General features: G+C 39.8%; 1 protein-coding gene across 2 annotated transcripts in view; it reads right to left on the reverse strand.

The window, feature by feature from the left end:
- The window catches only part of ccny (cyclin Y), a 71,696-nt gene that overhangs the window by 13,718 nt on the left and 34,046 nt on the right, over positions 1-23,932 (reverse strand). Inside the window, exons 2-8 of one of the 2 annotated variants that reach the window (XM_026944808.3) lie at positions 11,304-11,378; positions 9,642-9,662; positions 6,960-6,994; positions 5,679-5,782; positions 5,274-5,309; positions 3,613-3,670; positions 3,362-3,481 (exon numbers count right to left, since the gene is read on the reverse strand). In XM_026944808.3, the coding sequence (XP_026800609.1) occupies positions 3,362-3,481; positions 3,613-3,670; positions 5,274-5,309; positions 5,679-5,782; positions 6,960-6,994; positions 9,642-9,662; positions 11,304-11,378 (449 nt within the window). The remainder of the gene's footprint in view (positions 1-3,361; positions 3,482-3,612; positions 3,671-5,273; positions 5,310-5,678; positions 5,783-6,959; positions 6,995-9,641; positions 9,663-11,303; positions 11,379-23,932) is intronic. The other variant, XM_026944809.3, reaches the window with a different exon arrangement.

The raw sequence follows: 23,932 nt of genomic DNA on the forward strand, positions 1-23,932 counted from the left end.
GTCATGTCATATAATTCAAAAGTTCAGACAGGGTGTGTGTGAATATTTATGCATGGCAGTATAGGCTACTTATAATTATATATTCTCAAGGAAGAGAAGCAACATATTTTTTCATCGTAACGAAGATGAGTGGCCGATGTAACGTTCATCATCTGTGACAGTATAACATTAGCGGACCATTAATATTGACTTGAACTCAAATATCAAAACATAAATGATATGCATTGCTGGAATAAACCACAGGGGGCGCTGTTTTCTACACAGACTGAACCCCCACAACGCAAATGTGATAAACCACATGGATGACTTGTCTACAAACTCAAAACCAGAGCAAAGCAAATTGGATACAAACCTTAAATCTAGATGATGGCTCTGCTTGTTTCTCACTTGACTGAGCCACACTGAGTGTGTATTGATTTCTATCACGGCTGATAAAGACGGCAATCTGGTTCTTACAAAACGCTTCTCAAATCAATGCTGAAATCTTCTCAACCATTTACCATAAACACCGCTGCCAAAATGACCCCCTTTTATATGCCGTGTCGATTCCGAGCACCTCTCACAGATGAATTAAGTAATGGTTCGCAGCTTTTAGTGCAATTGTTATCTGGATGAGAGCTGCTCAAGCGAGCAGTCTAACAAGGAAGAGGCAATGGTTTGTTGCATCCCCTTATCAAGTTTACAGCAGGTAGAAACCATAAACTGAAATACAATGGGCTTAATGGGGACAGAGAACCACAGTTTCTTCCCGACTACCAGCACAACCAATCAGATCGCAGTCCAAACTCCAAAATGCCAGTGTAACCCACTGTACCCACCCAACCCTCCCCCCACAATTCCACTGTAACCAGTTCAGACCACCGTTCCTGCTCCTAATTCAACTGTAACCAATCTTACTGTCGTTCCATTATAATTCCATTATAACCAATCCGATCTCTGTTCCCACCCCTAATTCCATTATAACCAATCCGATCACTGTTCCCACCCCTAATTCCATTATAACCAATCCGATCTCTGTTCCCACCCCTAATTCCATTATAACCAATCCGATCTCTTTTCCCACCCCTAATTCCATTATAACCAATCCGATCACTGTTCCCACCCCTAATTCCATTATAATCAATCCGATCTCTGTTCCCACCCCTAATTCCATTATAACCAATCCGATCACTGTTCCCACCCCTAATTCCATTATAACCAATCCGATCTCTGTTCCCACCCCTAATTCCATTATAACCAATCCGATCACTGTTCCCACCCCTAATTCCATTATAACCAATCCGATCACTGTTCCCACCCCTAATTCCATTATAACCAATCCGATCTCTGTTCCCACCCCTAATTCCATTATAACCAATCCGATCTCTTTTCCCACCCCTAATTCCATTATAACTAATCAGACTGCCATTCCCACCTCTAATTCAACATTAACTAATCCAATCCCCATTTCCACCATAAATTCAAAATTTTGATAACTTTTTTTTTTTTTTTCTTTGTCTTATGTTTTTTGTGTTTAGAAAAAAAAGTTAAATGTATTTGATGAGGCTAAAAGTGAAGGTTTTTTGAAGCTACAAGTTAATTTATATATTTATTTTATTGTTGTAATATTCATTGCGGTCCCTTGACAGTTCTTGTATACTCGTGCCCATCCCGACTGGATCCAGTTACCAAAAAAAAAAAAAAAAATCAATTATTATAGTGAGACTGTATCACATTTACTCTCCACCTGTTGCCTCTTAGAGTGGAGCAATCTATCTGTCTGGATCCACGTCTGGTATCTAGGAAATAATATATATAACCTCTTTATACCTGCACAGTAACAGTGTCTCCTACAGGCTGAGCGTGGAAACAGGAAGTGGCTCTAAATCCTCAACACAGTGTAAAATAAGCACTATGACATTCATGGAGTTGCTCTAGAAAAGTGCCAACGCGACATTTATTAAGCTGTAAAGTTTTTTTTGTTTTTTTTTTTTAAACTCCAGACGCTCTTGAAATGAACAGCATAACACACACACACACACACACACACACACACACACACACACACCTACAGCTGTGGCTTTTCCAGTAATCTGTTTGTACGTGTGCGAGATATAACAAGAAGCTGAGCTAGGATCCGCGCAGTCTCTTTGACCGGAGGTGTGAGAATAGACGACAGGATAAAACAAGCTCGTTTTCCTGACCATAAAACCCACCGACAGCTGCATCATATCATACCTCAGGGCAATGTGATCTCTGTGATAACGGTCATCAACCCTGTTTCTATGGGGCTTGTGCTGGACTAGAAGACAATTTCTCCCCTGTTCGTTCAGTCAGCTGATTAGAATATGACTAAAATAGGAATAAACTTATCATCTAAACAGTTTAAAACTGCCTATGTATGAGCTAAAATCTCACTAATAAACCAAGCACATCAATTTTAGCTAAAAGTACATGGTTTTTACTGGCCCAAGGAGAACATTTACAGATTACAAATCTAAAAAGTCATTTCCTATTATTACAAAACTAAAGCTTCATTTTTTAAAACAAAGTAAGACAAGTAGGTTATGATAAGGAGTACAGCTGAACAATTTTAAACAGCTGAATTTTAATCCTCATCACAGTTTTTACGGATTTCACAATTAATGAAACTGGGATGAATATCAAGGTGTAGTTCTTTGTTTATTTATTCATTATTAATTCATGCAATCATTTGTTACTGTACTTATATATCCATTATTTACAAGATGAGGAGTGAATTTATGTCATGTTAGAATTAGTGTAATTAGCATTCTGACTTGTAAAAAGCGTTCATGTTTTCTGGAAATGTGTAATTACCAGTAATTTCCCGAAAGGTCAAACGCCATGTTATAAACGTGACGTCACGTTATAAACAAACACAACTAAATAAACCAGTGCAGCTCACACAGTTGAAGGCAGTGAGCACTCAGGATTCAAGTCTACATGTGTTTATAAAACATTCCTGTTCATTTTCTAGTATTGAATAAATAATAAATCAAATAGTATAATGTAGGGTTTTATGTTATGTTAAAATTGTGTGCTTGTGTTTTAATTTTTTTCGAGGAAATTACTGGGAAAAAAAAAAACACTCTAAGCCTTAATTATTATGAGTAAATGCCAGCCTTATAAAATTTGTATATTATACAAAAAACTGTGAGTATGTACCGGAGCAAAATAATCATGATAAATTATCGTTTAAGCCTTAGTCTGAAAGACAAAGTTGTCTAAGATAAACAAGAATGAGAACTTTATGTCTTTACAGTCCACTTCACACTTAACTTACAGCTCAAGCTTCCTTTGCTATAACAGGACCCCTAAGACCAGCACCCTGCTTATTTCACCCTCACGACCTGAGCCTCACCAGTGTGACGATGGCGCACTCGGCTGTGAGCTGAGCGGCGCTGAAGAGCGTCCGGACGAACCGGTAGATCTGCTTCTGCTCCGGATCGTGTTTGTCGTAATCCGCCGGAACCTCCGACTTCTGCAGCAGACAGACACGACAAGTCCGACAATCACTAACACTGAAGAGCACTGTGATGTATCTCTTTATATAACGTATGTTTGGGGTTGTTTTTTATTCTTTACAGCACATTACGTCAGTGCGTGACTTACCGACAGCGGATGAAGCTTCTCATCGAATATGTCTAACAGCGTTCGACCATCTACATCTCTGAAATGACCAAAGAGACAGAATCAGAGCAAGGACATTCCTCAGGAAATCCTTATACACACTACAGAAGGTCATCTCTCTCACAAGCTGTAACTCCTAACTTTCATTTGAATGCGTTGCATATGTATCGATAATGTTTAGTGAAAGCTAAATCGTTGTTATCTAAAGCTGAAGGAATGATGATTAAATGTGCAGAATTTTAGGTTCATTAAAGTCAAAATGCATAGATGCAATTTCAGCCCATATGTTCAATTCCAGTAGTTTATCAGCCCAAATGTACACTTTGGCCTCTTACAGGACCTTTAGAAATATGTCCAATACGTTTTATTCATTTTCCATGATGTTTTTCGGGACACGTAGGAACTCTTATTGACATAGATTATTCATTTCAACTACGACTGGGAAATAACTGGGAAAGGAGTGAGAATCATCGAAATTGATAAAATATATCACAATACACTTGTCACAGCTATCACGCTATTTAAAACAAACTGATTAGAAGTAGACGATTAGATGTTAACATTTTGTACTGATGTTTTCTTAACTTCTCCTCCTTTTCACTGTGAAATAATCTGTGGACTGGAATTTGAACTGGAAACTTCTCACACCGTGAAATGTTTTACTATATAAAAGTTTTGAAAACTACACACTTTGCTGAATGGAAATCTCTTTTGCATGCAAGCAAAGTTCTAACATTTTAAAGCCTGTGACACTGTGTTCACAGCTTTCTAAATAAACTAGAGTTGTGTCTCATATTGCATTCTAACACAGTTACTGACTACTGATTTAGCTATTCCTTTTAGTGTTTGAATTTTAAAAACCCATAGAAAGCTCTGTTTTGTGTCTTCTGGATTGTCTAGATTAGTAAAAACTTTTCAGTGTAAGCTCAGAGTTTTCAATTTGAGACACAGACCATGACAACAATCACAATGACAGCAGAAAGCTTTAAAGAGAACGAGAGCTTGTCAGTGTGCTTAATGTCACTGTGCATGAAATCGGTTAACATTTTACAGTTCGAGTTTGAAATCAGAGGTGAAGTGCCATCTAGTGGATGTCGCACTTTTAATGTTTTCAATGTACATAGGATAGGCAGGCGAGTGTGTGAACAATGTCGCTGCTGTTTCAGACACAAAGCCACTCCTTAGAAGTAACTGCTATATGACGATTTTATTTGCAATTAATTTGACATGTAATAAATAAAATGTTTCATATCACCCATTCCTAATTCCTTTACCTTTAAACAGTGCATTCAGGAAGCAAAGAAACTATAAATACATTGAACAGATGTAAAAAGTATCTACTGTAATACTGTTACACACAAAAAAAAAGGGCTATTAAAAACACACACCCGTCTTTAATCCCTCTGATCAGAGAGATGATCGCTGGCACCCACTGGGTCCTGTGCCCATAAAGCTCACTTCTGAAGTGTGTGGCATTTAGCGCTATGGATCCTGAGCTATTTTTGTGTAGCAGTGCCATGCTTTGAAGCAACATTGACATTCCCACTCAATAAACACTCTGCCTCATTCATAGCACCTGTACTGTAGTGAACGCACGCTCAGATCAGTAATAAAGACGTGCTCATGACGACGTGAACCCCTACCTGTTCTTTATGTGGTAGAAGATGGCAAGAGCAACACTGTGAACAGAAAAGAGAAAATGAAATACACTGTTGCAGAGAGTTCACAAATTGAGTAACATCAATGACATCATTACTCTTATACCACAGCGCTGTTAAATTCTCGATTCTGATTGGTCAGAACAGACTGGTCAGCTCTGACAGTAAGACCGACTGGAAATCCAATCACGGGTTTACATTAATGCGCTCGGGAAACTACATCATCGTTTCTATGGTTACAACTCATTCACATGGACGTGTAAGACCAAATTAGGAATAATCATCATCGTTTTTTTTTTTCACAAACAATGATGTCAAAATATGAGTAACTATGTTTTTTTAAGATTTGTAACATCTTTGTTGTCCGTGTGTAGTGACAGGACTTCGTACCATTTGATGGTGTATTTGAGGTTGGGTTGGCTGACGGTGCTGTCATCCAGGAAGATAGTCGAGCAGGAGCTGTACTTGCGTCTCATTGGACCAGATGGGTGTTGCTAAATCATCACACACACACACACACACACACACACACACACACGCTATTATCAAGCATGAAGCATGAATACCCAACCTGCAAACTGCTGAAATTAGGCCATGCAAAGTTACATAGAGATAGACAGATAGAAAAAGAGAGAGTGAGAGAGAGAGAGAGAGATAGAGAGAGCAAGGTAGATAATGATAGGATGAGACAGAGATACAGAGAGAGATAGAAAGTTGTGGATAGATAGATAGATAGATAGATAGATAGATAGATAGATAGATAGATAGATAGATAGATAGATAGATATTGATAGGATGTGTGTGAGAGAGAGAGAGAGAGAGAGAGATAGAAAGCAAAATAAAGAGCAAGATAGAGTGAGACAGGGAGATAGTCAGAGGGAGATGTAGATAGATAGAGAGAGAGAGAGAGAGAGAGCAAGACAGAAATAAAGATAGTGATAGGATGAGAGAAAGATACAGAGAGAGACAGAAAGTTGTGGATAGATAGACAGACAGACAGATAGATAGATAGATAGATAGATAGATAGAGTGATAGGATGAGACAGGGAGATAGTCAGCGGGAGATGCGAATAGATAGATCGAGGCTGGAATGAAGGCTGGAAGATGGTCATATCACTGCTTTTTTAATCTCACGATCATATTTCACCTTGTTGAATAGAAAGAAATAAAGAATGAACAGTAAAAACACTATCAACATCAAATTTTTTTCTTTTTTTCCTCTCTCTCTTTTGCTCCTACTATTAAAAGAGATAGCAGGATAGCACTTTTTCTTTTCTGATACTAATAATGATACCCAACTGATATTATTTTCTTTAAAAACGGCTAAGCTTTAGAATGATTTCTTTTAAACTGAAGCACTTTAGTTATAAAAAAAAAAAAGTACATATCTAAACACTTGCACAAAAGCGCCACTTTTTTAAAAAAAATTTAAACACTTTAGGACTCATTAGAAACGTCCTTTATTAAAGCACTATGCTATAATTTTTCCTTCCTAATCTGCACACATGCCACGGACAGAAAGAGAACATGGTCTTAGAGTACACAGTTATATTTCTAATCATGTTATTATTCCTGCTCTAAACTCACTAGTTCTGTGAATGGCGTCAGAAATAAGAGCAGATTTACACTATCTGCGTGTGTGTGGTGTTGAGTGTGTTGTGCGACACTTACGTGGTTCACATACAGGCTTTTCCTCTTTTCCCGAACTGTAAAGAGAAAACGTGTGTGTTAGTGAAACACGTCTCAGCAAATACTCCAACATTACATTAACACAGTCTAAAGCCTCAGCAGCACCAGGCAAAGCCACTGCGCACACACCAGTACACACTTCAGTACACACATCAGTACACACATCAGTACACACATCAGTAGACAGATGAGGAATTAAAACGAGTACAGCGTCAGCAGAGCCATGTTTGCTCAGATTTCTTTCGGATTCGCAGACTTTAATAAATCCCTCCGTTTGTTTGTCGCCTCTGCAGATTCACTCTGACGCTGAAGTCATAGTCGTGTGGGTTTGGGCGTTTGTGTACAGGAATCTCAGAGGCTTTTGATTCAAACACAAACTCCATTAGAATCCTGAGTGTTGGGCGAGAGGAAGCGGATACTCTTACACCGATGAGGGGAATGAGGTGTGAGCTTCTTTATCCAGGACTAAACGCACCCTGGGTGTAACTGACACTCAGTCAGATTCAAAGTCAGACATGAGGGAGTATGCTGATGATGAACCAGAACTCCAGACAACACTGTTTCTGTGTGTGTGTGTGTGTGTGTGTGTGTGGGGCTCCCTGTAGTCTGACACCTCTGTACGACACACACACACACACACACACACACACACACACACACACACACACAGTTTTGACTTGTGCTAACAACACAAATCAGCTTAAGCAAGAACAGTCTGGTTCTGCACAAATAACAGCTATAGCAGCATGCATGAGCTGTTTTGGCTTCTAGACTGCTGATTGACTCCACACACACACACACACACACACACACACACCATGTCTAATGTCAGCCTGCATCACTATCACATGAGTCTGTACTACTACATGAAAACTGTGGCATGATTCCATCAACACACCTAAACCACATGACAAAGGAATTATTTATTTACATTTCTTCTCCTGACTGAAATCAATCAGCCAGGACGTGTTCAGCATCTGAAAAGAGCTTCTTTTAGTTTTGTACTAGAGCCACGAACCTTATGTCACTAACAAGTAAGAGAAGCTGTCAGCCACCAGTTTGTAGGCGAGTGAAAGTCAGGGTTTTGGCTCAGCGAAACGTTTTGTACATTATGTAAGGAATAAAACACTTGGGGTTGTTGTATGAGTTACAGGAAATTAATCGATGACAGGATGGTGTGGTGTGATCCAACATGAGTTACTGTTACAATACCATCATCCTGTCATGCCTCCTAACTATCACTGATTGACGACAGTATCGCCTGTAGCCTTGGTGGTGTGTGTGCTGCAGCCATGGTGCGTGAGCAGTGTATTGCTGCAGCAGTGGGGAAAAGAAGGAGGCGTGGCCTGACATACGTCACGTGTGTTGTGCGCCTGTTAGATACAGCGAAGGTGGTGTACAAAATAGGAGAAAAGGAAAGACATTACAGTTTATTTTTGTCAACCTTAAAGCTGCAGTCTCTACATTTTCCGACAAACGTTTACTTCACAGCCATCACGATAAGTATTAAGAAATCACCGATAGATTCTGTCTATCTGTCTATCTTATACCACATTACAATTTTTCGTTAATTAAAGAAGGACATGTCATACGTTTATCCATGTATAGTTACAATTAATGATGTGGAAGTTAGTCACTTATATTATAGAAGCTGTAAAGAACCGATCCCTCACCAGCCTGTTTTTTTCCTCTCTTGAAGAGAAAAGTTTTTGCATTATCTTTCAAATCTGTGGCCAGGGTCCTAGACAGCAAAATCGGGTGCGATCTCTGGGTGGGAGGGGCATGCTGTCTCTCCTGTCAATCACAACGACACTAGCCAATTATGGGCGTCTGTGACATACTCTTCGTGTATGTAGAAGGGGGCGGGTAGCGCTTTGCTCCCTGGGATGCAGCATGAGGAGCAGTTCTTAAAAAAGATGTGGTGGTTGGCCTCACGTGTCTCGGAGGAAGCACGTGTTAGTCTTCACTCTCCCCGGTTGGTGGCTGTCGTATGATAGCTAACCCGAATCCTAACCCTGGCTGTCGCAGAAGTGTCTGAAAACGTTCATCATTTTCCAGCCTCGTCAGAAAGCATAGTGGAGAATTTCCAGTGTACCCATGAAATCCCACAATGCACTGTGTCCAAATGATGCACCCTAAAGAGTACAAAACAGCTAAAATTAACTTTCTAAGCTATTTGTAAGGAATAAGGAGTAAGGGCACCATGTTGGACACAGGGGAGGTGTTGAGGTAGGAAGTAATTCAAGATGAAGTTACGCTCTGGAGTTTTAGCTCTGCGACGTCCTTTTTTCCAACTCCGTTAGAGGCGCTGAACAACTCGACGCAGTTTGAAGCGAGTGTGTGATGATTTAGACATGCAGTTCGAATTGCAGTGCTAAACTAAGTGTTAAGCTCTTCACGTTCCTTAACTGTTAGCAACATCAGCCTCTTTGCTCCAGTGAAAAACCTAAAACTAAAGAAGCAAACTTCAGACAACAAATTGAGTACATTTTGGGATTGAGTAAATCTGGAATAAGCCGAATGTTCATTTCAGAATGCATCAAGTCAGTGCTGATGTAGTAATACAGGAATCATGACTGATAACAGGATTGCTTAAAGAAAACAACTGCTTTTCCAGACACACACAGAAATAAGATTTTTCATTGGCCTCGGCATTGGACATACCTTTCTTGCTGGACGGAGCAACTGAAAGACAAGAAATGTGGATTCTTATCTGAATTATTTCTCCATAAAATATTAAACAGAGGAATGTTTACTGCTGAATTTAACCTGCTTTATTCATGCACCATCATCTACATTACAATACAAAATAACGAGTCCAGGGCTTTGCTTTATTTATTCTATAATTTACTCTTTTTGGTTTATACACTGCCTTAAAATAGTAATCAGTCACGCTCCAAACCACGAGACACACACTCCGGCAGTTCAGTTACATAAGAGCAAAGCTGCTAATGATGGGCATTAAAAAGGGCTGGAAATCACACTAACAGCATCTCAAATAGACCACAATACTGATTCCCAGAGCAATCTCAGCCAGAGGCAGTGAGCTAAATGAAACTATTATTCACACACACACACACACACACACACACTCACTGTCGCTCTGTTTCTGTGCATCACTGTGATCAGACACTGTGATTCTGCCTTTTAAAAGCAAAGATTATTTTCACACACACGCTGTCGCTCTGCTTCTGTGCATCGCTGTGATCAGACACTGTGATTCTGCCTTTTAAAAGCAAAGATTATTTTCACACACACACACACACACACAGCACTGACTCAAAACAGTGCCTGAGTCCATGTCCCTATCAGGTTATACAGCTCTTTTATTTTTACAACTGTACTATTACTCAGCGAAGGAGGCGTGGCCTATATGCCTGTTAGATACAGTGAAGGAGGTGTGGCTTATGTGCCTGTTAGATAAAGCGAAGGAGGCGTGGCCTATGAGCCTGTTAGATACAACGAAGGAGGCGTGGCCTATGTGCTTGTTAGATACAGCGAAGAAAGCGTGGCCTATGTGCTTGTTAGATACAACGAAGGAGGTGTGGCTTATGTGCCTGTTAGATACAACGAAGGAAGGCGTGGCCTATGTGCCTGTTAGATACAACGAAGAAAGCGTGGCCTATGTGCCTGTTAGATACAACGAAGAAAGCGTGGCCTATGTGCCTGTTAGATACAATGAAGGAGGTGTGGCTTATGTGCCTGTTAGATACAATGAAGGAGGTGTGGCCTATGTTACAGACTCACTGAATGAGGCATGGCTTATGTGCCTGTTAGACACAGTGAAGGAGGTGTGGCCTATGTGCCTGTTAGATACAGTGAAGGAGGTGTGGCCTATGTGCCTGTTAGATACAATGAAGGAGGTGTGGCCTATGTGCCTGTTAGATACAACCAAGGAGGTGTGGCCTATGTTTCAGACTCACTGAATGAGGCATGGCCTCTGTACAGTGAATGCTTTCTGGTCTCCGTTCTCTCCTCAAAACAAACTTTTTTTGGCACTCTTATGCACAATAATGAATTACAAAGTATTTATCTTACACTTACTCATACTGAATAGAAAAAAGCTTTAAACTGTATTAACTGTAGTTTGAACTTTATGTGTTTAGAATACATTTTAATACATTTTAACAGAATACATTTTTATACATTTAATTTTAATACAATTAAAATGTATATGAAACATATAAAAACATATGAAACAAAAAAAATCTCCCATCAATTCCACACCATTCTCTCATCATTCCCACACCATTCCCTCATAATTCCCCTGTCATTCCCACATCATTCCCAAAGCAATAACGAGGTGAAAGTCTGACACACACTCACCATCTGTCTGAGACTTGCTGAGGAAGATGGTGCTGGCGCGCGGGTGATCTGAAGGGTTGTACTCCATGTTCAGCTCTGAAAGAACACATAGAACAGCAATTAGGAACTGAAGCTTGACAAAAATATATAGATTTTAATTTAGTATTAATGAGAATGCGGGTCAGGTGGAGGGCAGAGCATTGACTTCTGGGCTGAGTGTGGAGTTATGAGACGACGGAGTCATTAGAGGAGCAGAAACAGAGCATCAGTCGTGACACAAGGCTGCAGTGACACTGTACAGACACTGGGGGGCGGAGCTCCACATCGCTTTACAATACCTGAAGTAACAGCCTGTTTTATTGACTCACTCGGGAAGTACGAAAAGTCCTACGAAAAAGTGTCTCGAATCATAGATGTTAGCTGATTATGAAATGGTCAGTTAAGTAGATTAACCCTTTCATGCATAAATTATATCACACATTAATCAGTAACTGAATATACTTGCATTTTTTTTTTAAATCTTTAATGACAAAAATGATAGAAAGTGTATATTTATGCCTAGTTCTAAAAGTCTATGTAATAAAAAATAAAGTACACTACTTGTTACAGACTGATATCTTTTTATTTAATTAGACTTTTCTTTCCATGGAGAAACTTTACACACTGTCACGTCACTGTCAGCCATGTTGAATTGGGATGAGCAACACTTAATATATAATAAAAATCAAGATAATGATATATATATAAAACACTGGAGTGGTTTAGAGGTCTTTAACATTTTATATATTTCTAAAAACAGCCTCAAATTAAAGGTCTACAATGAATGTGTTAAATTTCTCATTTGACTGAACCATTACTTTAATTCGCCTAAATATTTAAGCAACATGACATGTTGTTGATAGTTAAGACTTTGTGTGTGTTTATCATAACTACTACTTTAACACTGAGTAACTCTACTGGTTTGGATGCTCAGTTCTCTTCATTTATAAATTATTTTCAGTTTGTTCATAGGTTTCCTAAAAATGGAACTGCTTTATTGCTTTGCTGTATTCTCCCATTGCATACTGTAAAAATCACGTTACAGTACTCTATTATTATTACAGTCATGAGAAAAAGAAAGTACACCCCCCTTCAGTTCTGTGTGTTAATTTAGAAGGGTGTACTTATTTTTTCCCCACCTGGTTTCTGAATGTTGGTTTACATTTTGGAAAAAAAAAAAAGACTACATATTGAAATCTGTTATATTTTTTTGTTGTCATCTGAGGTTATTTGTTCATTTATAGAAGTTGGTGAGGACTGACAATTAAAAACGTAGAACTGAAAGAGGGTGTACTTTCTTTTTCTCATGACTGTATACATAAGATCGTATCAGACGAAACATTGCTGAAATCTCAAATCTGATTGGTCAGAAGGTGTTGATTCAGTTTCTCTAACAGCAGCTCTGACAGTAGCTCAGGCTGCGAGATAAATAACAGGTTAATATTAATGCGCTTGTTCTAACACGTTATAGTTTCCATAGTAACAACAAACACGGGGATTTGTACGGTGGACGCTCCGCGTAATCTAAGACTAATAATAAAAAACAGATTCAAATTTGTGGTTTCGTTTAACAAAGAAAACTGTTGTTATGGTAAAGTTCTCTGTAAGGAGATGTTTATTTAACATTAATGGAAGGAGTCTCCAGTTTCAGCGCTTTGTAACAGTCAGCAGGAAGTTTTCCTCCACAGGAAAGTCTTCAGGACAGAGGATAGAGTTTATGCTTTCTGATTTCTCACTAACATGAAAAGTTGTGGTTTTTTTTTTTTTGTTTGTTTGTTTTATTAACTTGAAGCGAGGGAAAAGACGAGAGGCTGATAAGGGAACGATTGTTTATAGCTGCTATAACGTAAGTGAGAACAGGAACTAAACTGTAAATGTAGCCATAAATGAATTAAAAAACACAAGGTTTCGCATTCTTTAATTAATAAACAATTGGAATTTGAAAATTGTTGTAGTATAAGTGGAATAAAACACTTCGGGATGTGCTGGTATTGGAGAATATCTAATAAGTAGTGATTCCTTTACATCAATGGATGGTATAAATTGGGGATCACAAACTGTGTATCCACACTCACACAAACACACACACACACACACAACTCATTTGCTGAAACGCTGAACTGTCAGTCGGTCATCGATTAAGTGATTACGTATTAGATTGATTTACTTCACTCTTCCTATGTAAGCAACACACATGACCTCGGGCACGCACGCACACACACACACACACACACACACACACACACACACACACACACAGAGCACCAAGTCATCATCTCAGAACAGGAAGAGGAAAGACGGAGGCACACCCAGCAAAACGGAGAGGAAACACAGACCTTTCCTCTCAGCTTCACAGGGAAGGGCATCATTCTGTTCCACCTTCCCTCTTTTCCGTGCATGCCTGTGTGTGTGTATGTGTGTGTGTGTGTGTGTGTGTGTGTGTCCCCTGAACATACAGGTTAATGCACGTTGTTAATGAAATGACAGGCGTCATGAGGCAAACAATACACAAAAAAAGCAGAAGAGAGCGGCAGGGCTTTGTGCTGTGAGCCTTTTGAAGCAGTGTGGAAGAGCCACTCGAGCCTCAAAGGATCCTGAGTCCTTACCACACACACACACACACACACACACACACACACACACACACACACACACACACACACACACACACACACACACACACAAAGAGCAGGAGGGTGATAAATAAAAGATGGAGTTCAGCTCTGTGTGGGAGGGAAGTGACAGCCTGAGGAATGGGGAGAGAGAGAGAGAGAGATAGAGAGAAAACACATCTGCATTTCTATCACATATTTGCTGAAGAAACATACACACACGCACACACACACACACACAAAGTAAGTGTGCAGAAACACACACCCAGGCTTAGGCCTACGCACTTGTAAGTACAGTTTAAAGGTGTGTATCTGGAGCTACACTGACAGTGATCCGCGCTCACGGTAACAAGCGGTGGCACTTTCGCATGACGCCAGTTCTCAGTCAGCTCAAAATATTTATTCATCATTTATAAAGCAGTTATTACGCGGTTAGACTTTGTAGTGCCATAAGAGAACCAAACACTTCTTAAATCTTAAAGAAGTCCTGATTATAAACAAAGAAATGACGTTTTCTGTAAGGTGATGTTTATTTAACATTTATGGAAGGAGTTTCCAGTGTCAGGAAGTTTTATAATATTAACTTAGAAAAGAAACGAGGCTGGTGAGGGAACCACTGTTTGCAGCTGCTGTAACGTAAGTGATAACACGAAGTAATGCGTCTTGCAGATGTTTCAAAGCATTAAACATAACTATAAATGGATAAAAAGTAAGACGTATTATTCAGGGATAAATTCATTACTTACGATTTGTGGCAAATTGCTGTGATTGGTATACGAGGATTAAAACACTTCAGGACGTGCTCTAATTGGAAAATAATCAACTTTTTTTGTATATTAATCCCTTTCACACAAAACCATAACATACCACGCTGTCGTTGATTATTTTCCAATAACAGCACACCCCCAAGTGTTTTATTCCGTACACACATAGTCTGTGTTTGCTAATGTTGTCTTTTAAGTAACGTTTCTTCTTTCTCGTGTCTAATTGTTTTTCTTTTTTCAGTGTTTCAGAGCTGCTTCAGTCGGAAAAGTGTTATAAAAACAGTTATTATTAAAAAGGGTAGGGTTGGAACGATCACAAACCCATAATCCTGCAAATCAGGAGTGTGAAACACTCGACTATGCCTCTCCTCTGTGTTTATACTTCATCTCTGTAAAAGGCGAGCAGGACGGCGGATTAAGTGCTGCGGATGTTTAAGTGCATCTTCGACCCTAAACGCTATTTCCGTGAGACTCGTAATGAGGGTGCGCTCAAAGGCAGGACTGTTGTTATAAAGCGCAGCTAATACGTCATGTGTAACATCCACAGGTTCAAGTGAATTAAGCTTCTTGCTTTGAATTTGAATAAACTGAGAGAACAATGCATCAGTACGACCTGCCATGTGCCCTTAGATGGGCATGGATCAGTGGCGTACAGCCTGGCAGGGTTTTAGTGCAGATGCCCACAGCCGTTGTGACCTCACTCTCTCTCTTAAACACACACACACACACACACACACACACACACACACACACACAAAGTCAGCACTTGTTGCTCTTCTCAGAAGCACATGCTCTCCAGGAACAGACCAGATGGATATCCATTTTGTGTGTGTGTGTGTGTGTGTGTGTGTGTGTGTGTGTGTGTGTGTGTGTGTGTGTGTGTGTTTACCACAGACCAGAAGCTCCCAAAGGTGTGTGAAGGATTTTTAGTCATCCAGGTCATCAAATGTCTAATGATCTAATGATCTCACTGATCTACATATTGTTTTATTGATAAAAGATAAAACTAAATAGATATATTCATGTATAGGGATATTCGTATCTGTGTGGCTTTCCTCCTGGTTCTCCGGTTTCCTCCCACTTCCTAAAAACATGCTGGTAGGTAGACTGGCTATTCGAGGTGTAAAGGAGTGTGTGAGCATGATGTGTCCAATCCAGGTCGTATTCCTGCCTCACGCCCAATGCTCCCGGAATAGGTTCCAGATCCGACATGACCTTGAACAGGATAAAGTGCTTTCTGAAGATGAATGAATGCTTCACCATACACACTCAACCGACATCCGACTGTACCATATTTGGTCAGTAGGTACCTCCAGGAGGAACAGTGAGTCAAGGTTCTTCTAATGAAGAGAAAAATATCAATACTAAAGCTCATGTTTATGTCCAGCTCTGTGCTTTTTTCATTCATCTTCAGTAAGCTTTATCCTGGTCAGGTGGATCCAGAGTCTATCTCAGGAGCACTACGCATGAGACGAAAATACACCCTGGATGGGACACCAGTCTATCCCAGGGCACCATGCGTGTGTGCACACACACACACACACACACACACACACACACACACACACACACACACACACACACACGGTAATAATAGGTGGCAATCTACCTACCCCACACTACCTCCCACCTTTTTTGGAGGTTGGAGGAAACCAGAGAACCCAGAGGAAACTCATATGAACACATGGATCCACACACACACACACACACACACACACACACACACACACACAGTAACCCGAGTTCAGGATTCGAATCTGGCAGCAAGGGAAGCAAATATCTAAACTCTGATATGTCCTGCTGCATGTCTTCTCCATCAGTGACCCCAAATCCCCCCTGCATGTTTCCTTCACATCACCTGGACCAGCTCACAGAAGATTCAGCGAGGTCAAGATCATGAAATTCCAGAAGAAAACAGGAAGTGATGCTATCTTCTAGGCTCAAAGGTCCTGTGTAAGCTTCTCCTCTGAGCACTGTGTCTAAACCCAGACTAGCACCTTCTATTTGAGTGACTGCAGGGAAGATGTCACTTCCTGTTAGCACTCTTACCTGCTGCTTCTTTGATTTTTACTGTGAATGCATTAACTATAACCGGGCTGCGAGGAAGGACTTGTTCAAATAAAGAGGGACAGTAGAAGAGCAGCAGCCTCAATCTGAACAGATACACTTTATAGAGACAGTCAGCTAAAATGTAAGGCTTACATCATTCTTTTTTTCTTCACCAAATTCTTTAATTCCCCACTTTTTTTCCTACATTGGCTACCTTCACATACACATCAATATTCCGACATTAATCGGAATTTGGTGATATTTCGCTCAGTATTGAGTCATGAAAACACCGCAATCCAATTGCCCGATTCAGATTAAGATAATATTCTGATTCCCATCCCTGGAATATGCCTGTTTTAATCTGAAATTTGCCGCATGTAAACACTTTCTTCAGAAAATCCACTGAAAGGAGATACATGCGCATGCTCAGTCCGCAAGGAATTGTGGGTGCTAACAGATGCTTATCTGTAGACTCGGTATTTAGGAGTGGCAACTCAGGCAATACTTACAACAACCACGTATACAGGAATATTCTGATGCCTGTACGCCTTTAAACATCGTATTCAGAATATGGCTGCAACCCAAATACAGACCTTAAACGGAATTTGATGTGCATGTAAACGTAGCCATTGTTGTCCTCTACTACAACAAAGACGTCTTTGATTATTGTAATGCTTTGGCTGGTGATCGCTTCGACAAAACCACTGTCTCTTTCCAATTAAAATATTTGTATGTGTATGTCTGGAACCTGGGAGCCCTGTCCTGTCTATACCTCCTTATCACCCAACACCATCACAGCCAAGCAGAAAACAAGCACGGCTACTAAGCAACCAGCCATTCACATAAACATCTAGAAATAACGCCATTTACACCCATTGCACTATTTTTGTCATTGGAACAATTAGCTACCTAATTTAGTTAGCATATGAATACTGCTTTAAGACTAGTCTTCAACAAGCAATAAGTGGCTTTGCTGAGCAAGTAGTAGCATTTAAATACACTACAACAGAACAGATGCATCAATTCATCATAAGCTAATTATTAATAATATTAATTATATTAATTATTAATAATTAGCTTAGTTTACTACAACCTTACCAGCCAAAGTCTGTTATCGAGAAGAGAGACAAGGTACTAGAAGAACCAGTAGTTAAAAAAATTAATCTAATCGTGACAGTTTTGCTCTGTTCAAGCCTTTCTTTTTCCTCTTTCTTCACTTTTGGACTTCGCTTCCGTTTATAATCGATATAGTAGGAATACTGAATAACTTTAAACAAAGCAACTCAATGTAATTAGTGACTATTAGTGACTTCTAAATCACATGATCAAATTAGACGTACCCTACTGGATATAATGAGCATCTCCCAAATCGATAAAGTGCATCTCTGCATCTAATCTAGATCGCTACAAAATCAGGAAAACCACAGATTCATTCATTCCTTCTTTCAATCACTCGTCCTCAGTATCCACTTTATCCTATGATTAACGTTTCAAATTCCACAGCACAAAACAAGGCAATGTTTCATGATATAAATCTCTCAGTTAAAGAAACTCTTCAGGTATAAGAGAAAGGTACATCCTATCTGAGAAGTATATTCATTTGTCTTTAATTGTCTAATTCTAAAAAGTGAAATGAACAACCTAGAATAGTTAAGTAAAGAATAACATATAGACCTCAAAGTTATATGAAAATATATATAAATATGTATAACCACCTGGGTGGAGTGATACAGCTCGATACATAGTGCATACATCTGCATGAGTGCATTATTTGCCAGTGATTGCAATGTTTAATTTATTAACGAGTGACATGTCACGCAGTTTTATGGTTTATAGTTAGATTTAATGTTGGGGAACAGCCGAGAGATTAGTTCCTGTTCTCACTTATGTTATAGCAGTGATAAACTCTCTCTCTCTGTCTGTCTCTCTCTCTCTCTCAAAAAAAAAAAAAAAACACAGCTTGTCATTTTACCAAGGAACTGGAAAGTGTAAACTCGTCTGTTCTGAAGACTTTCCTGACCTGGGAAGCTTTGACTGTTCCAAAGTTTTGACACCCGAGATTCCTTCACCACATCAATGATAATACAATTTACTTTCTGAAACAACATGTTTTTTTAAGGGTTTTATTAAGGCTAGATTATGTAGTGCAAGTCCATGTGTATGAGCTGTTAGTATAGAAAATAACTCATTAGAGCAAGCACATTAATATAAACCTGTCGTTCATGTTACAGTAGGAGCGACTGTCCGAGCCGTGCTGTTATATAAAAATAACACAACTTCTGACCAATCAGATTCGAGAGTTCAACCGTGCTGTGGTTGGAGTGATTTAACTGTTGGATAGTGCCATTATTTATGCTTCTATAGTTTGCAGTAAGCAGTTAGCCACACAGTGGCGTCAGTGTCCTGGCACAAGTACATCGGCTGCTCCACAGTAGCTTCACCTCGAAGCATTTGCCTTCCAAAACACATGGGTTTGCAAACTTTTGCGCTCACAGGTATCTCACTGCAGTGAGTGCACTTGAAGACAGAATTTAATGTGAAAAAGACGGATGCAAAAATCAGGAAGGGAGGAAACAGATCCTCGGCGCTGTACTGCAATACACTTGCAATATGATGAAATGCCTCAGTGAGCGCTTGGCTAAAGACAGCGGAATTGCCGTCATTTCTCAGAACAATTACGGAACGCAGTGTATCCTCAGATTAGTTTGCGTGTTCATGGCACACAGTGGAAATTGCTGTCATTTCTCAGAGAGCTCTTCAGATGATAACTTCAGCAGGAAGCTTCATTTTCCGACACCGGCTACTTTCCTTAAAGGAATTCTTTAACTCAGTGAATTTTGTGATATTGTTGATGTTATAGAAATAAAAAGTGTGAGAGAGATTGCCATAAAGGTTCTGTTATTCAGCAGGGATCAGGCTAATACCCCAGAAATGGTCTGGAAAAATCCCTGAAGAGAAAAAAGGGTACAGTCCCGTGCTTCGGAGTAAGAGATGTGTCGAGGCTTCACATCTTCGGCACAGCCCGGACGATTTATACTCGTGACTGAAGCCTTCAGAAGGTCGGGAAAGCAACAATAAAAAAAACCCCAGCAAGATAAAAGTCCAATGTGAAAGCTACTTAGCAGTTCCTGCTTTACAAGGAACTGCAATTGCATCTCTCTCACATCACATCTCACTAAATTTTGGTCTGATCACTGCTTTAAAACGATTCACAAAACACCAAGACCCAATTCTAATGTTCATCAAGATGCTAAAATATTCTTTAAAATGAATTTAAGTTCAGTTTTGGTTTTCGGAGGACAAGGGTTCGGTTGTTTGAAGTGCACTAGAGTAAGGGTGGAATTTTAACAAGTGATAGAATGGACCGTAGGCATAGTAACGGATAGGTTTAGACCCACACCGAACAAGACCGATGTGAATGCGCCCTAAGACACACCCCGCTGGTATCTTCCCCTCAAAATGTTAAATGCTAATATCCAAGCATTTCTGCTGCATTCGAAGAAAAGTTGTATCTCCAACTAGGAAATATCAAACTCAACACCCAATTCCTGCTTGGGAACTCGGGATGGTCTCCTCAACCCCGAGTTCAGCAAGTGACGTCAAATCAAAATGGCTGCTCCCAGCATCAGCAGTAAACGAAGCAGCACTTCTTTAGCTTTAAATGAGTTATACTGTATATACAAGCATTTGTTTTAGATCAATCAACATTGCACACATTGTACGCATAGTGTACTCACTGTGCATACAGTGGAATATTTATATTCTGTCTTTTTTTAAGTATTTTTTTTATATTTCTCTTGTGTATTTTGCATATATAATGTTTCTCAAGTTTACTTAATTTTACGCAGCACCCAGTGGAAGGCAAACAAAGCCAGAATTTGACTGTGTCCCTACTGCACATATGACAATAAGGTCATATACAGTTCACTGGTTTGAGGAGGTAAATATACATTACACATTTCAGTGAACTAGCTAGCTTGTTGCTAACAAAAAACAAGCACAGACGAGTTTTTCCACACTATGTAGCTTGAACGCACGGAAGTCAAAAATGACATTATGCTGAACTCCGACTTTCCACTTCTGAGCTGATTCAAATGCAGGATTAAAGTGATCAAAATTGGCATTTCAAAGATTTAGTCCCTTAGTCTAATGGACACCAGTATCTGAAAAAAACACGCTTTGGATACGTGTCTTCCTGTGCACTATTGCCTTTTCCAACCATTGCTTTATTTATTTGTTTTGAAGAGGTTGAGGTTTTGTGACAGACACTTTTCGGAGGTGTTTTCCTGGCTTGAGGCTGCTGGTTTGTTTATGCTGCATTCGATATCTCGGAAGTAGGAAGTCAGAGCTTGGAATTGCGTCGTTTTCGAACTCTGTGTGTTCGAGATACAAAGAGGGAAGAGAACATCTTTTGTTATCAAAAAGCTAGAACGCTATCCGTGATGAGTGATGTATATTTATCTCCGCAAAACAGCAAACCGTATAATCAGTGTTTTAACAAGTCAATTTGTCTGTATGCTGATTGAGCTAAAGCAAATATTTGTATATACAGTGTAACTCATTATAAAAGTATGTTGTTTACTGCTGATGTCGTGAGCAGCCATGTTGATTTGATGTCACTTGCTGAACTCAGGGTTGAGGAATCCCGAGTCTCACAGTTGAGTCATTTTCATTGTGTTTTTTTTCCTTATTTGGAGGTTGAAAATGACCTTTAGTTAAACGCAGCATTAGACTCTGCAGGGGGTGTGGTGTAACTTGAATGCTATTGGCTGTTGAACTGCTTGACTGACTTGCACAACACGAGGTCATTCTGTCTTCCTGTTTCAGAAAGGAAATACGTCAACATGCAGAATCAAAATCACAGCCATTTCATGGAGAATTTAAAGGAAAAAAAATGATCTGAGATATACGATTTAGTTTAGTTTTTCTTTCTGAATACAAACGCTGAAAAAGCTCATGAGATCAAGAAAGATGTTTTGACTGCTACAATCACGAGACTCGGTGCTGCTGCTGCTCAGCAGGAACCAAGGCCTTTGAAGTGGTCTTTAATGAGGCTAATAAAGCTGTGCCAGCCTGAGCGCGCGCACACACACACACACACACACACAAACACACTCTGTGTGTGTGTGTGTGTGTCTCTTAATAAAAATAAAAGGTGAAATGAGAGGAAAACGGAGCGGAGGTGGTGATAGCTGGTCTTTAATCTCTCCGCTCTCTGTGTAACGTGTCCGCTCGAGTGAGGTTATTCCTCAGGAGACATCGTGACGTCCATGCATGGCGCACGACTCCACAGAATGACGCTAAACCAGAAAATCCGGCACCTAAAGGCCCGACAGCACATTCTCTCCTCCTCACTGTCGTTATCCTCGGGATTGGTGGTGTGTATCACAGCGGGGGCTCTGACATTATTCACAGTGTTTATAAGAGACCTGCTGAGTGACTACATTTGGTTATTACGCGCCGCCTGTGCTGTTGTGCACCGTTTACAGAGCCGCCTCGCTCCTAAATGGGCTTGGATTGCTATAAAAAAATAATGGAGCAGTGCATCCTCATCTTGCTTGCACTGTTTCTGCTCTCATACCCGCGGCGTTGGAGGCGATCTCTCAGCAGGGCGCAATACACACAGGCTGAGACATTAGAGAGCGATCTGCAGCCTGTGGTCCATCGGGGTTTATTTTCAGTACAGCTACTACGTGGCGTTCCCTCAGAGCCTGACGCTTAACCTCACACTGATCACGTTTCCACGTATAGAGGTCATACGCAGAGATAAATTTCACTGTATGAATTTTAATATTCGATTATATACATAAGAGTTAATGAACGCATATCTGTTTAACCACAAGCAGAGTGACAATTTGTTTTTCCACTGCAAATAAACTTCCTCCTGTTGGCGGCAGACATGTTTATATTTGACAGAAGTACTAAACACACAGCAAAAGCTGTAATTAACTTTAGTAATTAGCTACATTTACATGAAAGGTTTAATATTAATAAACCTCCTTCCAATATGTTATTGTTTCTATAGTAACAGCTCATACACAGGGACTTGTACAGTGGAGAACACCACATAATCTAAGACTAATAACTAAAAACCTTTTTTTTTTTTTTTAAGGAGACGTTTATTTAACATTTATGGAAATAGTCTCCAGTGACAGTGCTTTGTAACAGTCATTTTTAATGTTTCCCAGCACAGGAAAGTCTTCAGAACAGAGGTATTTATACTTTCCAGGTTGTCAGTAAAATGACAAGAGGCATTTTTTTTGAGAGAGAGAGAGAGAGAGAGAGAGAGAGGGAGAGAGGGAGAGAGAGAAGGAGATGCTGGTGAGAGAACAACTGTTTACCACGGCTTTAACATAAGTGAGATGTTCCATAACGTTAAATCTAACTATAAACCTTTAAAATGTGTGACATGGCAATCATTAATAAATTAAACTTCGTAACCGTTAGCAAATCGCTGTGCTATCAGCGGAACAACACACTCTATTTCGCGTCAGGCCATATCACACCACCCCGGCATGGATTATTTGCATATAACTACACGATCCTTACTCATGTTACAGATTTGTAATATAGTCAAGTCAAGTCAAGTGGAGTTTATTGTGATTTCAGCCATATACAAGTACATAGTGAAACGAAACAACATTTCTCCAGGACCAAGGTGCTACATAAGACAACACAGAGCTACGGGGACTACATAATTTAAACAAAGTGCACAAGTGCAAACGTGCGGACGCACAAGACAGAACAAGACAGGACAATAACTACAACGCAGACCAGTATGCAGTTCTGTTTGAAAGTGGCCAAGTGACAATAGCGCAAATAATACAAATAATATAAAATAACTGTAAGGTTGGATTGATGCGACACTAACGCTGAGGCAGATGCAGGACAGGAAGTGACCTCAGTAAAGTTCAACAGACGTCAACATTCATCAGCAAGGATGCAGAACAAAACAAAATCTTAATTAAATCAGGGGGTTTTCAAACTTTTTGTCGCCAGTGACTCCTTTAACTGTAAAATAAACTCCATGAACTCCCTCAGTATGGATTTATTTCATGAACATTTTTTAAAAATATTCAAATAAAAGTTTTTAGAGCTTTCTGCTCCTAACACGTTACGTCTGAGTTGGCTTTGGTGCTTGGAGCCTTAAACATTGCAGCTTTGATGATGTGGGTTGTGATTTAAA

This window comes from Pangasianodon hypophthalmus, chromosome 1 (assembly GCF_027358585.1).
Source record: "Pangasianodon hypophthalmus isolate fPanHyp1 chromosome 1, fPanHyp1.pri, whole genome shotgun sequence".
In the NCBI taxonomy this organism is placed as follows: domain Eukaryota; kingdom Metazoa; phylum Chordata; class Actinopteri; order Siluriformes; family Pangasiidae; genus Pangasianodon; species Pangasianodon hypophthalmus.